The sequence below is a fragment of the Chelmon rostratus genome, chromosome 8 (genome assembly GCF_017976325.1).
Source record: "Chelmon rostratus isolate fCheRos1 chromosome 8, fCheRos1.pri, whole genome shotgun sequence".
NCBI classification, from domain to species: Eukaryota; Metazoa; Chordata; class Actinopteri; order Chaetodontiformes; family Chaetodontidae; genus Chelmon; species Chelmon rostratus.
Window position 1 is genome coordinate 6,693,211 of NC_055665.1, and position 17,127 is coordinate 6,710,337.

The following is a 17,127-nucleotide window of genomic DNA, read 5'->3' on the forward strand; positions in this document are numbered from 1 at the left end:
ATAAATCCAGTAGAGGGCACCGTGTCACCACATGTGAGTGCCAGAGAGCTTCGTAATGACTAAACATGGCCACAGCCATCCATTACAGTCCACTCCTGTCATGAAACACAGTGACAGGATGAAACGCTGAGTCATTTCTTAAAGACAAATTCAGATATTTGAGCTTGGAAATTTTCAACTCCTCAAAGGGTAAAACTGGCTCATCATCTCGATAACTGATCAAATATTGATGCTCCTGATCATCATTTGTTACTGTTACATTTGTCCACCTAGTGTGGATATTTACCCCCCAACAGCAGTGCGACTGAGTACTAAATGATGGCGAAACCGTGCCTCAACAAGGAAGACATGTGACAACCTAAAGATAAGATAAGGTAAGAAGTGAAATTCCAGAAAGTCTTCTCCCATCACACGTTCGATCAGAATGCCACATATTATCATAATGCATGACTGCTCTCTCCACAAGCGTTACAGGTATTGATGACTATTGCTCTCACTGCCAGCTACACCCAAGTGGTTTCAACGAGCTTAATGAGAACCCCACAGAGTTCAAATACCTCTGACTCCTCACCTGCCACTTAGAACTAATGAAGACCATTGGATGATTTCAACATTTTCAGGTATCTAAAGCCAAGTCCAGTTGGCTTTGATTTAACCCTCCTTGGACAACCATGACCTTGGTGACCTTGAGGCCAAAGAAGAGCACTGAGAAGGTACCATCCCTTTCCCAACTGCGCTGATACTGCTGGACTTGCATGGAGCTGGGTTGGGACAGTGACTGGTGGTGACCTATGACCCCTCTGCCATAGTGACCCTTGCTACTAGACTGCCGTTTGACATCCTACTGACCATGCCAGGGTAGACATTTCCCTTCAGTGTATCCTGTATGTGAGCGCTCAGCGATGATCTTACCCAGCGTCCACACGTCTGAGCATCGTCTGTATGCCACGTAATATTCCTAGAGGTGCGCCACAGTCGTAGTTTTCGACTCGTGACTTTGTGTAATGTGGGCATCTTTCATTCATCTCAGCGAGTGAACCAGGAAGCATTGTCACTGCATCTGGTTTCACTAACCCACATGTGAAGACCACATTTGCGTGCCTTCTCACAATATTATCAGGCTGGATGTCTTATTGCTGAGGTGAAACAGCCTTTTTCACACTCATGTGACGATTTCGAATTAAACTCACACTGACACACCGCATTTACTCTGACCTTTAATTTGAGGCTGGATTCCAGTCAGCTGCTTCAGTTTCTGGGTACTGGTATCGTGCTTGCTGGTTCACTGTCACAGCTCACTGGGACTCTCAGCACATATTGTACGTAACACATTATATTGTAAATATTATTGCTAACACCTGACACACAGCTTCATTCTTTGGTGGTCTTAATGAAATTAAGAATGAAAACAGGTATGACTGTCACAACGGACATTTTTTCCCCCGCTGTTGTATTTGTGTCTTTTATCTTTGCATGTTACTCAAACGTACTGCTGTGTTTGAATTCTTAAGACAAATCCTAACATATTGTCGTAACTTGTGATATTTGTGTTCTCCAAGACTCTATTTGCACACACGTTTTAAAGTAGGGGGGAAAAAATGTTATTGCAAAGAGCGTTACAAAGCAGGTTAGAGCCATCCTACCTCGCCCACATAGAGTCCTGCAGAAATACCAGTATGTAGCTTTTAACTACAGAGGAAACCACACATCCTCCTTTTGGGGCTTAGATAGACTGATGGATTAACAGCCAGATCACTTCAGACACTTGAGAGCTGATACTTTTGGGAGGAGGACAGATTGTAAATCTTAGATCAGGCACAAGCAAAAGTACAGATTTGCAAGTGGAGGCGCTGAGCACAGTGAGTAGTAGCATCAACACCGCATTGCTGACTGCGGTGTTGATGCTTTACGGCACCCGGTGAGGATTATTTGATGGTGGTGGGGTCAGATGCAGTTCGTTACTGCAGCAGGGTAAAACAAAAACAAAGTGAGGGACTGTGAAACAAGCTCTTCTGGTTTTTAAAAGGGTCAGTAGAATAAAAAATAGTATTTTTTGTTTTGTGTGTCTGAGCTCTGATCAGTGGCAGAACTATGAACTTTACCCAGAGGATAAACCATTTGCTGATTAAATAATTAACTGATTAAATTAATTAGCCGCAATTTACTGAACCGAAAACAGCACAAAGACGATATATTTAATTGAGGTCATCAGCTTCATTGATTTTTGTAAATATCTGCTTATTCGGAATTTGATGCAGCAACATGTTTAAAACAAGTTGGTACAAGAGCAACAAAAGACTGGGAAAGTTGAGAAACGCTCCAAAAACACCTGTTTGGAACATTCCACAGGTAAACAGGTTGATTGGTAACAGGTGATAGCAACATGATTGGGTATGAAGGGGGCATCTTGGAAAGGCTCAGTTGTTCAGAAGCGAGGATGGAGCAAGGTTCACCACTTTGTGAACACATGATTGGATAAAGGATGTTACTACATGGGCTCAGGAACACTTCACATTCTGTTTTTGTTTGTTTTACACAGCATCCCAACTTTTTTGGAATCGGGGTTGTAGCAGATTGAACACTTTTATACTGTTGGAGACAAAACAAGACGTATGAAGACATCACATGGGGTTTTTAGGAAATTGTGACGGGCATTTTCCGTTTTCTGATGTTTTATAGACAAAACAATTAAATGAGAGCATGAAAACAGTTTGCAGCCCTACTTTGTCACCACTTGCAATGGTTAGTAGTTAGAAGTACATACACAAAGAGTGACAGACACATAGTGGCTGATAGCAACCAGGAGCTTTGGAGAATACCTAAATCATTCCCAGGAAGGATGACTCAGATTCAGACTGAGGTCTGGCTGGAAGTTTGGTGAAAACTGGATGAAATTTGTCATTTTACCAAAAAATCAAAATGACAGAAAATCAGTTTAATCTTCACCAAAGAATTCAGGATAGAAGTATTCTGCTTCCACACCTGATAGTTCAGGACTGTTTTACAAAAAGGATATTTGATCCAGCTTTGGTTGGATCCCCAAAAACTCACTTCCTTTGCTCATGACCCACCAAATTGAATTGAAATATTTTAACAATTTGGGTTATTCAGTTAACTAATGAACAAACAAGACAGAAAGATCTTCCAGGAGGCCTTTAGTAACATTTTTTCATTCAGCCAGTGTTTTTTTTTAAATACAGTCATCAGCCTGAAAACCAGTGAAACCAGTATTCTACTATAGTTTATTTGTTGTATGCTGCTAGCTCATCTAAAGAAAAAAAAAGTTGTAAATACGAGCATGAAGTATCTCAAAGAAACACAATCTACCTCTGGAACTGCAACAGAGATTTCAAAATTTATTTATATACATAAATATACCCAAAATGTATGAGTCATGTTCACAGTCTTATACATTCAGATGCTGAAAAACATTCACAGACAGTTGTTCGTGCCTGCAGATATGTGTCTTTCTTGGCAAGAACATTCAAAGCTCAATTCCTAACATGGCTGAATATCATGTTACAGCATGACCACGTCTATTTCAAGACGTCCTCTTCCTACAGCTTCAAACCGCCAGCCTGCATTTCTAAGTTCATAACAAGTCAGTTTTATCCGTGTAGCGCAACCTCAGTTTCGTCGTCAACTCAGTGGAAATGTATTTTAATGCTCTCTTAAGAAGATACCGAAAGTTAGGCCACGCTGAAGTAACCATTCAACCAGCACGTGCGGCCCTTTTTGACGACATGAGGTATCGTCCAAGCGATCAATCCTTAAACTCTTATTCTTACTTGCTATTAAACTTGACATCGTCGAACTTGACTATCTTCCCGTCACGAGTCACCACCTCCTTCTGCTCCCATGTCTCAACCTCTCCGTTTTTCTCCTCAAAGCGTCGCACCACCACCCTCCCTGTTGTGGGCAGGTTGCAGGGCAGATCCTTGGCAGCCTCTTGGTACAACCTCATTTTCATGAAGTCTTGCTGGAGGTCGGCTCCGCCTTTCGGGACCAGAGCCTGGTTTTTGTTCTTGTCCTCTGTCCGCTGGGGGGAAGGAGAGAGGTGCAGCGCGGCTTGAGGATGCAAAGCCTTTATGTCCGGTCTGGGCGAACGCTCCCATTTCAGCGGCGATGGAGACCTGTTGAGAGGTGATGGATCTCTGTTGAAGGGGGATGGAGACCTGTTCATTGGCGATGGATCCCTGTTAAACGGGGATGGGGCCCTGTTCAGCGGTGATGGATCCCTGTTAAACGGGGATGGAGCCCTGTTCAATGGCGATGGATCCCTGTTCATTGGTGATGGATGCCTGTTAAATGGGGATGGAGCCCTGTTCATTGGCGATGGATCCCTGTTCATTGGTGATGGATCTCTGTTTCTGACATTAATGTGAGTCGAAGGTGGCTTAAGGTGGTCGCTTTGAACGGGTGCATTGGTGACAATGCCTGCACCTCCGGCCCTTCGTATGTCACCCATGACCCCAGCTATGGAGGCCCTCAGAGAAGGGTTGGTCTCCACCATCCTGCACACAGCGTGGCAGTACGGCTGATCCTTCAGGGTCTCTCTGATCTTGGCGGGACAGACGCTGGGCGTGTACAGCCGAATCCGGGCGCAGAGCTCAGCGATGATCTTACCCATGGCCCACACGTCCGAGCGCTGGTCCCGCTGGCTCCCCCTCTGCAGCACCTCAGGAGCTGAGTAGGCCTCGTTCCCCATGTCGATGGCAGAGTTGAGACCGTGTCGGAAGAACTTGGCCAGTCCCAGGTCGATGATGACTGCTCTGTTTGTGTTGTGCTCCACCTAGAAGACAAATGCTGTTTAGGACACCACCCCAAAGGTACGTGGAAATGGTCACGTCTACACAAGTATTCTATAAACGAATGTAAACAAGGTAAAGACGGACTTTGCCGTGAACATCTGTATGTGGTGAGCTCAGTAAATAAAGTCCTGCTCTGGCTGCAGCTGCTGCACCTTGTCTTCAGTGTCATTTCTCTCCACCACGAACCATAGCTGTGCCAAACTACAGCTAAACTAGCCGACCGCCAGCTCAGAGGGGAATAGCACCAGCACATCATAACAAAATATTGGAATATGAACGAGTTTCGCCGCAGATTATGCGTTACATAGAGGCTACGCATGGATGCCCCGAGTACTCGCATTATACAGATATACGCGCCGCTCCTCTGGGGCTAATTTCTTCAAATGCCACCAAAGTTGTCTGGGTGAGTAAATGGGTGTATTTAATGCTACAAATAAGGTCCAAGTTGTAAAAAACGAAAGTTATCCATTAATGGCAGAGTAGTCGTAGAATATGGGCACCCAGAATAAGATAGTAATAAGTGCTTTATAATGACTAATAAAGAGCCAACATGCTACTAATATGCATGTTAGTTAATGGTGAATATGTGTACCTTGATATAAAGTGTAATCATTTATTTTATTGACTTCTTATTTTCAACATTTTATTGTTTTGTTTTTGTAATTTTTAGTCTTAAAATTCTATTTACTGTTTGACTATTTTTGTTTTGGGCTGCATGTTTGTATGAAAGGTGGCATTTAATTAAAGCTGCATTGAGTTGAAGATCACAATAATGCTAAAATTACATATTTTAATACACTGAAAGAAGGGGCAAACATCCACTCACCATGATGTTTTCAGGCTTGAGGTCTTGATGGACGATATCTTTGGAGTGGAGGTGAAGGAGCCCTTCACACATGCCGATGATGATCGTGGCTTTATTAGCCGGGGTCAACTGCGGAGACAGAAATTCTGGATCAAGTTTAACTGGAATATTCAAACTAACTTCCTCATATTCAGTTGCACGCCCTTTTCCCTCAGGTCTGAATCAAACGCTTTGTCTGAAGTTAACGAGGTGTAACGTGCATGCACATGCAGGCACGGACAACAACACATTGCTTAGAAACTCACATTTAGATGAGTTTCAGTCATATAATTCAAGCGTGAGATCAAATCATGATGGTTCTGAGTCTGAGCTTTGATCAGCACAGACTCACATACCCATGGTTAGCAATCGTGGTTTTACTATTTTCTGTATTCTGAGTAACGCCATCCGCAACTACTATCTTTAATTTCACCTTGAATCATGTCCGGTGTCCTGATAACTCTACCTGTATTTTGGACTTTGATGCTTTGAAGATGGTGGTCTCTAAGTCCTCTCCAAAGATAAACTCGAGAGGAATGATCCATTTTCCGTCTTTGAGGGTTATGTTGCCCAGAAGCTTCACTATGTTGGGATGATTAGCTTTGCTGCAGGAGAAATTGACAAATCAGCAGAAGATGAAAGGGAAAAAAAGACTATTACTTAATAATATTAATTGACATCACCAGTTAAAGCCTTCAACTCAGATTTTGTTCTAGTGCATGTTTTTACGTAATTAAAATCAAGTTCATCACATTTTTTTTTATTATTTCACAATCAAAAACAGAAATTTCCTGGCATTAAAATAGTACTGGATCCAAAATAATGTCTGTTAGCAAGTCCAAGGATCTGCATCCATGTTAGCGGCTCTGTGAGGTAGCAGCTGTGCACCTTCAAGCTAAGTGCTAACGTGACATAGTGGCTAATGGCAGCATGCTGAAATTATGCACATGCAATGTTTGCCATATTCCTCTTCCTTTACCATGTTAGCATGCTAACATTTGCTAAGTAGCGTGAGACAGATGGGGATGCCAGTTCCATAAACCAAAGTTCTGGAAAAATCGAAACTGATGGCGGTGCTGGGTGAAAAGTCAGAGGCTCATCAAAGTTATTGGGATGCATGCATGGAAATCTGTCCAGTAGTTGAGATAGTCTGATCAAAGTGCTGGACTGCCGTGGCTAAAAATGCATCATGATATATGCCTCATGCCTCTCAATCCAGCTTGATATGCATACACTCATTTTAACAATGTGATGTGATAAATTACTAGACCTCTTCCTGAGGTGAAAATCCATTGTATTACATGGAAGATGAGTATATACATAAATGGTCCCACCCCTTTTGGCTCGTCAGTGGCCCGTAATTATCTTCTATTATCTATCAGAGCGTGCTGTATTTTCTGGAATTTCTTCACTGGCTTCACAATTTGGGTTTTGTTTAACTTTAAATGTATTTTAGTATGTTCACCTCTTGTTTCTGTCTCTGTTTTGGTGATGACAGGAGTTCAGGATTATGTGTGTGATGCTTTGCTGAAATGTTCTGTTTTGTTGGGGGAAGAAGGAAAAAGAAAGCCCTCACCATAAAAGAAAAAATGTTGATTACACAACTGTTTTCCTCCTTCTGGCATTTTGGAAACTCCTGTGTTTTACCTTAAAGCATTTTAAGAAATCAGCTTCTCCTTTTTCTGTTTTTCTTTTATCTTCACCCACTCAGCTATTTTGGAATCCCCGTTTTTACTTACTTGTACACTTCACACTCTCTCTCCAGATCCTTCCTGCTGATGAGCTGGTGGGGGACCTTCTTTACAGCAGCCCAGGTATCATTGTACTTCTGCTTGTACACCTTCCCAAAACAGCCCTGTGCGAGAGTGCTGGTGGAGTACGCCATGTGGGCCACGTTGTGACGGCTGGAGAGGGAGGGTGAGGTCATTTCAATGAATTACCGGTAGACCAAACAGCAGGAAAACCTTATTTCCTGCACAAAACACCAGTTTGGTGAAGTCTATAATGTTTGTGTGTCAACTGAGACTCTCAGAAATATCTATAAGTGAAATGTTTTATTGTTTTGATGCTGCGGTTTGTGGTGCTGTGAAGTAAATATCCTGCTGTCGCCGTTTTATGAGCAATTTTTGTTCTGTCACTGCAGGTGTTGGAAGTAATGTTTGGGACTTTCCTCTTCGTGACCTCACATCGAGCTTAAGAGCCTGTGACTCATGTGACAGCAATTCATAATTCATTCAGGAGCTACTGTTGCGATCACGGTCATAAAGAAAGCCGAACAAGTGACTCAAATACAGATACCGCAGAGTGTCAGGTATGTTTTATAGCATATGTGATTTACAGAGGAAAGAAAACCTCTGACAGTCTCCAGTGGTGGAAGTAGTACAATCAAGTACAATTAAAAGGGAATTATACTTATCGCACTTCATGCTTCAACCACTTCACTAGATTTCAGGGTTTAATATTATCATTTTTACATTATTACGTTTATTTGACAGCTACTTTCTTTGAAGTTACAGTTTTACATATAAAATACTTTAGATTCTCACTGTCATAGATTAAACTCTAATTAACTTTATTTCCAGAAGTAACAACATTCAAATGCTTACATACACAGAAATGCATCTGTATTAATATTCTAATGTTACAGTATACCGCATGCCAACATACCTGTTGGCTAAGGAGTACTTTTAAGTACATTTTGTGGATTATTTTTCATTTTACGTATAGCTATTTTTACTCAAGAGAAAGAACTGAATGCGTCTTCCATCACTGACAGTCTCAATGAAATCATGAAATCAACTGCAAACATTATGAGATTCACCGAATTACTGCTAAACCACAGAGCTATTATGGTGGATTTGTGTGTACAAACATCTTTCATCCAAGCTTCTTTTGTCAGAGCTAAAGGGCAAACAGGTTCAAATGAGTGGAAATACACATTCTCGGGAAGGGAGTGTCACCTGTGTTGCATAAGACCGGAGATTCTGTGGTACGAAGGAAAAAAAAATGATTACCCCACTGAAATATCATCTTGTTTCACTTAATTGGGATCAATATTTGGGTTGCTGAACCAACAGGAGATACAGTGTGGGCGGTGGCTCAAAACGTCTGGAACCAGGACATGTGAAGGGACCTACATGAATAAATAACACGAGCAGGCCGCTCACCTCAGTGATTATCAACCATAATCGAGCCTGCTGTGTAAATAACAACGACCATGCACTGATCTAAACAGACAATTTGTCATGTTAAGAAGTCACAGTGACAGCACTCTGCAGAGCGTTTCACACAGACCCTGAGCTGTGGGTTGTATAACAGGAGCATAAAAAAGTGGACAAACTGGTAAGTCCACCAGAGGGGAAAAAAATAGTTTGCCTTTGCTCAGCATGAACTTGCCAGCTTGTAATGTCTGCACATAGAAATAATCCACACTGTCATGCTAAAGTTACAGCAGCTTGAGAATGAATAGTTAAAGTATCTGAGCGGCTGCACTCTGTCACCTTACAGCAATTAATATTCACAAACGGGCTGAAAGCACATACATTCTGTTCAATAAAGACATTTCTGCTATAATTAAAACCTCCTGAAGTGCTATAATCTGGTTGACGAAGAGTAACGACACTGGGTTTAAAACAGGAAGGGAACAAAGAGGTTGTGACCCTACAACTCTTCCAAAAGTGGACAAATCTAGGTTGTGCTGTTCTTTGTCTCAGGTGCCTACCTTTTCGCTGTGGAGGGAGAGCAGCTGCGTCAGGTCTGAACACGAGTTCACATAGTTATCTCGCTTTATACCTGTTCCACGCCTTCTCGTAGCCGGTTCGTAGCCTCAAGCAAAGCAGGGCGCACCTGAGTGCTGCAGCAGGATGAGTGGGGGGCAGGAATGAGAAGCACACTGCAACTAAAGTACTGCAGAACCAATGAGAGCAGAAAATATCTGATAAACAGAAGGACTGTGTGGTCGAGGCTGCGCTGACGTAGCCAAGAGGAGTGGGAGAGGGCATTCCCACTCTGATAGCCATGCCAAAATACAGAAGCAGCACCTATGATACAATCTAGTACAGTAGCTCAAACACAGTGGTTAGTCAGTTAGACTGCATGCCACAGCATTAGATTTAAATCTAAAATGGGTGTTTTTTTTCAAGACTTGGACATCATTTTCGTAAAATCTGCTGATAAAAGAATTACAAATATAGTTCTAGGAGGAATGACAGATGGCACTAAGGAAACCTGGCTGACATCTTGGGGTTGTAAAGTGGATATTATTGATTTTCTTTGCAAAATTATTCATACTATTTTCAAAGCACTATTTTCTTCTCTTCTTTCTGTCTCTCATACATACATACGCATAAGGAGCTAATGCTTCAGTTTTCGAGCTTCAGCTACTGTGCGCATTGTGTTAGTTAGCAAAGGTTAGCATGCTAATATGCTAAGCTAAGATTGTTAACATGGTAAACATATTTGATAAAAATGAGCATGTTAGCATTGCATTGCATGCTGTGAGCATACTAGCACACTGACATTAGCATTTAGCTAATAGCACCATTGTGCCTACGTGCAGCCTCGCAGAGCCACTAGCATATCCGCGCTGGGTAAAATGTAACTCTGGTTTTATTGTTTGATTAACATATTGTACAAAATATTACATGAAACCATCAAAAAAGCTTGCAGGTCTCTTAAAGCAGAGCTGTTCTACAGTCACATGTATTTACACTGCTTTGCTAATTTCAGTGTAGCCTTACGGCCTAAATGTGCACATATGATTGGATCATAATCAGCAGAGATTCAAGATTGAAGGACTGTAATAAAAAACATTATTGAAACATCCCACTTTTGACTGAGCCCTTTCATTTTCCAACAAGCATTGCTTACAGCCACTTTTAGAAGAAGGTCTGCGTCAGAGGCCCCCAGCCCTGATTCTTTGGGCCCCGGGGCCTGGTTGGGCTGTGCCTGTAGCTATTTTTTTATTCAAATTATTCATTTATTCAGACTTTTCCTTCAACTTCCATCCCAAGTTTAGATGCTAAATGATAAAATAGAAAGATTTTTTTTATGTCCTGTGACTTTAATGTCCTGTTTTGTATGCACGTTTGTGACCAAATAACCAACTGTTGTCATGGTGATGTTAGGTTGTTAAAATGGTTTGCACCGTGTTTGTCAAAACTAAATAACAATTTACGAGCCTGAATATGGGGTTACATCATCGAATCAGCTGCTTATCGTTGTTTCCAGGTCAAATTTAATGACCGGAGGAGATTGGTCTTTTCCCAAACTCTGAATGCGCTTCCTGTCCAGATTATATCATCAAAATCTGTACCCTCCTTGAAAAAAACATTTAAAATCACATTTTAGAGGACATTTTTAGAATGTCTCAGTGTTATACCAGTGTGTTCGTATGTATGTGTAGATGTATAACTTATTATCATCTGTATTCACATGACCTCTGCATTTTTGAAGTCCTGGCTATGACCCACTTTCAGCACCATCGTGATATGAGGAACTGCCCTCCACATTCACAGATTCTAAGGCGATCATTTCATTGCTGATGATTCCACAGGAAATTGTCAATCCGAAACCGAAACAAGACGGTATTTTACAGACAGTGCTCCTGTTCTCACTCTGTTGCTGCTTCTTCGATCCTGAATGACTACTCGTGGCAGGATTTTTCCTCTCCCGCTCCTTCGGCTCAGAAAACAGCAAATGAAACCGAAAGGGATTAAGAGGAAGTTAGTTAGTCCTGCTCCAGTTTGACTCATTGGGGACACGTGAGTAAAAAACACGGAAACGTTTTAGTAGATTGCGTTCACTTGAGGATCGTATGTGATCACCGAAGACACGTTCTAATGGCAGGCGCAAACTGGACCTCTCTTTCACCGTTTCATCCGGTAGAAATGATTAAATCTTCAAAAGAGGGGCCGACATGTTTAAGTAAAGGTCAAACAAATAAGACATGCTGTTTGACTCATGCTTAGTCTTCACTGTGCTGCGCGTGTCAAATGCCAGGACTTCATTCTTCCACCAGATGGAGATATTATTATATTTACTGTAGTTCATGGGGACCATAGCTCTCATTCATTTCCTGGTTATGCCATTGCCTTAAGACTCGTCCCAACAGCATCTTATCTTCTCTGCTGTTGCTCGGTTTGACAACAATGACGCACCCAACGGATTATTTTTGCCATTCTTCTTCAGAAAGTAAGTTTGTGTATTTGTATTCCATCATTTGGGCGCTCTAGTCGGGCAGTAGGGAAGCTTTTTGCTGTCATCTGCAGGGGTTTCATTCATTTTGGGCCTGGCAAACCGGCTTCAGCAGGATTTCAGCCCCGTCCTCTGAGGGCTAAACTCATGTAGCTTTTGATCTAATCAAATTTTCTTAACTTCAGCCGCCAAATAAATGCCTCTGCTCCTATTTTTAAAACTGAAAGCATAGTAGTGAAGTAACAGTGGAATCGACAGCATGTATCTCTCATGTTGCTGTATGTTGTGGTCACATTCCTACAGACAGTAGGACAGTAACGGACAGTTTCCATTATGCAGTTTTATCTGTTTCACTCTGATTTTTGCGTTTTATTGTCCCGTTTTTTTTTTTCAAGGCTCAACATTACAGTGTAGATTTTTCTTTTCTTTTTGTCAGATGAAGAGATTATTTTAAAATGCAATGGATGAAAGCAAACAAAATGCCTGGATAATAATTTTCTGGTAGGACTAGGGAAAAAAACGGAAGTTCGTAAATGATATCTGTTATTAGTAGTTTTACTGTTTTTTATGTTTTGCACTTGAAGGTGGCGTCAGCCTCCATGTGCAGGAGAGCGGGTAAGTTTCTCTCTTCTTCTTTTGCTCTTGTCGGTCTCTGAAGGGTTAATGTGAATGTTTTGTGATGCGCTGCTCAACCAGTGGAGTCATTTTGATGTTACCCGCTTTTTGTATTTCCATAAATGAAGGTAAAATATTTGTTTAAATGTATTTCACCTTTTCTTCTTCGGAAGTATCAGCATGTATCTTGCTTTTGCTTGAAAAAACTTGTAAAGGACGCCCTTTTTTTTTTTTTTCCATGTTACAGCGATGCAGGCCTCTCCTCTAACATGGACCACCAGTTCAATGATAAGTACAGTGAGTGTACTTTGCCTGTAGCAGATAAAGGCAGCTTTGTGATACCCATTCCTAAGCAGGAACGAGACATCTTTGAGTGCCCGAAGATGTCAGGAAAGATCTGGTCACAGCCATCGGTATTCGGGCGTGCTGCTTGTCCAAAGGTGGAGTCACAGCCTGAGACTGCTGAGGAAAGGTTCTCAACACCACCCATTGTAGCTGCGGGCCAAAAAAACAACTTTGTGCCACAAGCTACATCATTAGCCCTCTCAGAAAACAACCCGGAAGAGGAAACTGACAAGGTTTTACCCAGAACAGCAGCCATTACAGAAGAACAGCAGGATGTGGAGATTGCAGTAGAAGATAGCTGCATCAAGGACACCAAAATGGACACTGGGGGAAACCCAGAAAGAAAAAAAGGTCCGCCAGTGGATTATGGAGAAGTGAGAAACCGCCACCATCACAGGAAAAGAGCTGCTGGGAAGACATGTAATTAAATTTCAATCTATATACATCTTAAATTAGTGCCAATGCGTTTATACAGCATATCATTTATACATATTTTAATCATAAATAACATCGAATAATATATGCATTTATGTAGAATTTTTTAAGTAATATACACTCAGTGGCCACTTTATTAGGTACACCTGTACAGCCTACTGCAATTCAATACTGCTGCAATTAATATGTTGATAGATGTTCGATTTTGGTTTACGTCGTCAGAAATGTGTGAACTGTGTTATATGTTCATTACTGGGGTCACAGTTAAAGGTGATGCTGTACTGGACTATGTGCAATTTAATGCAGTCCAGCACAACACCATCACTAACTGTGACCTCAATGCTAAAACATACGGCTGAATTTAGTGTAAAAAAACTGACCTTTATCGGCATCATAAAAGTAAACAGAGCACATTATGTTGGATTGCATTACATTATACAGGTGTATTATTATGTTAATCCTGTATCTCAGTTATGGCATGCAGTAATCAGTGCTCCACCGCCTCAAGAGAATATATTTTGTGTTATTTTATTGTAATCATTTTGTTTTGTGGTCTGTATTTTCAGTCTACCTTCTCTGTGCGGTGGCTTTCATTGTTCCAGTCTCTGAGGCCTCTGCCGGTGGTATGTGGGGAAAAGTGTGAATACAGTTCAATGTCACACAACCATGTGCAGTGCATCCCTGAACACACTTTAGCCCAATAATGCACAGTATTTTTAAATTAATTGACAGCTTCATTAAATTATCTGCCATAGTTGCTCAACCTGCAAGAGAGACATATTGTAATTGTAATTGTTTTAATTATGTTTTATATTATATTTATTAATTTTTATTTCACATCACAGAATTGCAAGATATTTTCAGTGCTCTTGCTATGAAATGTTAATTTCACACTCATTAATACCATATTTACATCTGTTACTCATCAACGCTTTCTCTGTCTTGACCGCAGGGAAGTGCTTTACCTGTGTGGACAAGGACAGGTGCCCAAAGCTGATGACCATATATAGCAATGATGACCATTGTTTGTACAAAGGAGCTGTCAATCAAAAATTTCCAGAATGCTGTGGGATCTCTCCACCCACTCCTAACAGTTGTGTTGTGTGCCGTGACCGAAACAACATCACCATCGTCTGCTCAGAGGAGGTCAGACGGGTGGAGGTGGAGGACAGCAATGGAGAACACATTCTGAACGTCTCTCCGGGCTGTATGTATGACATGAATGTATTAAAAGACGTCCACACATCTCGATTGAACTAAATTTGGTTGAAAAGAGAAACGTTTTCAAGGTTTGCCCTTCATTTGCTGCACATCAGCGGATCGGGGAGCCCTTTTCTATCTAATCTATCTTGACTATGTGAAATATTTTATGGGTGATTCATATTACATGCAGTGCATAACAGTAATGGAACAGAGCAACTGATAAACTGTATAATTAACCCAAACAGTGAAAACAATAACTGTGTAAAACAACATGAATTGTGAGCAGATCAATTCCTGTGAATGCTGCATCAGAAATGAGTCTTCCTGATATTTTTTGGAGCCTTTTATACGATTCTTTGTATGCATTATTTAAATGTTTTTTTTATTTCTAACAATCATACATACTTAATAATCTGGCCCTTATTCTTTTAGCTCTTTGTTGTTTAATCTGCGTACTTTTCTCATGCAGGACGAGGCTGATAAGAACTTTGTATCTTATAAATTTTTTAAAACTTTGTTTTTTTTTATAATTTAATTCTGTTTTTTTTTTTCCAGAAATGAATGAAATGCTAATATGAGGGCCTGCTGTATATTTTTTTTAAACAGTTTTCTTATGCCACTTTAAATCAAGACCTCATGACCCCCCATTAAGCTTTGGTGGCCCTTAGTGGGGGTCAGGACCCAGGTGGAGAACCAGTCCTGTACATGTACAACAGGCTCTTACTGTTTACAGAATTATACTGCATATAAGTATGCCATCATGAAATCATCATTAAATGTCTGTTTTTTTTACATGTAAACTGCATTGTTGTATTAAAGCATGAAAAATTATTCAGGTGCTTTTGTGCAGTTCCTGATGCTCTTTTCATTTCTTTCGTCCCCTACAGGTGCACCACAGCGCACCTGTTCTGCACGTATTGGATTGATTGTCAGCTCCGGTATGTAGTAAACGGAAACACTGAATGTCAATGTGATACTGACATTGTAGAACTGAATTCCTGTAAAGAAAGCTAGATTTATTTTATCTTGGCCCGACATGACGGACGTGTGTTTTCATTTCACAGCTGTCTTTTTGATCGTGGTGGCAGCGCTGGGGATCTCGTGTGTAAGTGTGACTCAGTATTGTAACTGATCCAACAGCTTTCAACATGTTCAAACTGAGACACAGAGCTATCTCATTCATGTTCTTTTCCTTTTAGTGCTGCCGGAGAAACAGGTAGGCCTGTCTGTTCTAATGTATTAACTTCTATTTCCATAATTAAATTATAAACATTTTGGTAAAAAATAAATAAATAAATAATACTTACCGAACCAGGTTTTATAGAAAGTTTCACTCATTTCAAATATTAATTCCAACGCCCACTAGTGGACAGCGAGTATTTTTATCTCCACAGATTCAAACAAGACACTCAGATCATGTTTTTTTTTTCTTTAAATAGGACTTAAATTAGCCAAAAATGAAGACCGCTGCACGATCAGAAGAAGAAGAAAGCAGTCAGATGAGGCAATTCTCTCACCAAGCTGTTGTTTTTCTATCGAATGGTCACTAGCTTTAGCTGCCATATGGGGGCAATGTAGATGCTATAAAGAAATTAGCTGTGTAGGGTATTTTTATTGTATTCTCCTTGGTACAACTGCTGCCTTAGACCAATAACCGTGCTGCAGCTCATGCTTACATGATTATTTTTCTGCTGATTATTTTCTTGATGTTATACTCAAAAACCTAAATAAAAACAGGATTAATCGATGATGAAACTAACTGCAGATTATTTCTCTGTCCATCAACTAACTGCTCACTTGACAATCAGCTTTCAGGTCCACTTCATAGCCAATGATAGCAATGATAGCAATGATGGCAATGACGTTTGAAATTAGTCAGCTTTGTGCAAAAGTGGCCTAATGAAAATGTGTATATGCTGTCTTAATTAAAAATTGCTTTAAACCGAATGTGGTTCTGTCATTATTTCTAACACAGACACTGGACCAGGCCAGTGTTTTCAATGAATAATCAGTTTTTAGCTTAAATAAAAGTATCACAGTGTAGAAATACTCTTAAGAATGAGAGTCATGCAGTCAAATTTTTACTGAAGTGAAAGTGGTTGGCCTACAAGTGACTACAATATACTTAGAATACCTTAAATAAATAAAGTACTCATTATACAGAATGGCCCCTTTTCTGAAGAGTATTATATTATGGTTATTTATGCATTAATGTGTGAGCATATCTTTTAAAGGTTTAACTACTCTATGTACAGCTGGGTAGTTTAGTCTATAATAATTTATTTGTTGATTATATTTTAAGAATTAAGTTTTTTATTTTACTAAGAAAGGAGTGTAAGATTTATGGGGACCTATTTGCAGAATATGGCAGAAATGGAATATAATATTCATAACAATGTTTTCATTGGTGTAAAATCCATTTAAAATAGGATGGGTTGTGTTTTTGTTACCTTAGAATGAGTTCTTCATTCGCCTTATGTGCTTTTCATGTTTTTAGTGGTCAAAAGTAGCAACACCATGGTGCAGAAAAGATAAGATAAACTTTATTAATTCCCCCCTGGGGAAATTAGGGTATAGCAATATAAATGAACAAAGGCAAAACCAAAAGTTGACTATGTATGTATTTTTATACAAAAAGAGCATAAAAATATCTTGCGTATGAATTATTATTAAATATTA

The 17,127-nt window shown here is 40.3% G+C and overlaps 2 protein-coding genes across 5 annotated transcripts; one reads left to right on the plus strand and one right to left on the minus strand.

Moving 5' to 3' along the window:
- Positions 1-3,138: 3,138 nt before the first annotated feature.
- Positions 3,139-9,558, minus strand: zmp:0000000881 (sperm motility kinase 2A). The gene is made up of 5 exons (XM_041943412.1): positions 9,377-9,558; positions 7,395-7,559; positions 6,122-6,260; positions 5,638-5,745; positions 3,139-4,792 (listed from the first exon to the last, which is right to left on the minus strand). Exons 2-5 carry the CDS (start codon positions 7,538-7,540, stop codon positions 3,785-3,787), a joined length of 1,401 nt encoding a protein of 466 aa, XP_041799346.1. The 5' UTR covers positions 7,541-7,559; positions 9,377-9,558; the 3' UTR covers positions 3,139-3,784.
- Positions 9,559-11,249: 1,691 nt separating this feature from the next.
- LOC121610690 lies at positions 11,250-16,387 on the plus strand. 4 transcript variants are annotated; one of them, XM_041942924.1, is made up of 9 exons: positions 11,430-11,847; positions 12,435-12,465; positions 12,713-13,230; positions 13,812-13,868; positions 14,198-14,452; positions 15,336-15,386; positions 15,513-15,553; positions 15,648-15,664; positions 15,888-16,387. In XM_041942924.1, the coding sequence occupies exons 1-9, from the start codon at positions 11,805-11,807 to the stop codon at positions 15,892-15,894; spliced, it is 1,020 nt and encodes a 339-aa protein (XP_041798858.1). In that variant the 5' UTR covers positions 11,430-11,804; the 3' UTR covers positions 15,895-16,387. The 4 variants fall into 4 exon arrangements, 3 of the variants coding, with proteins under 3 accessions (XP_041798859.1, XP_041798858.1, XP_041798857.1); XR_006007046.1 differs by having other exon boundaries at positions 15,513-15,664; XM_041942925.1 differs by lacking the exons at positions 11,430-11,847; positions 15,888-16,387 and adding an exon at positions 11,250-11,417 and having other exon boundaries at positions 15,513-15,881.
- The last annotated feature ends 740 nt before the right edge of the window (positions 16,388-17,127 follow it).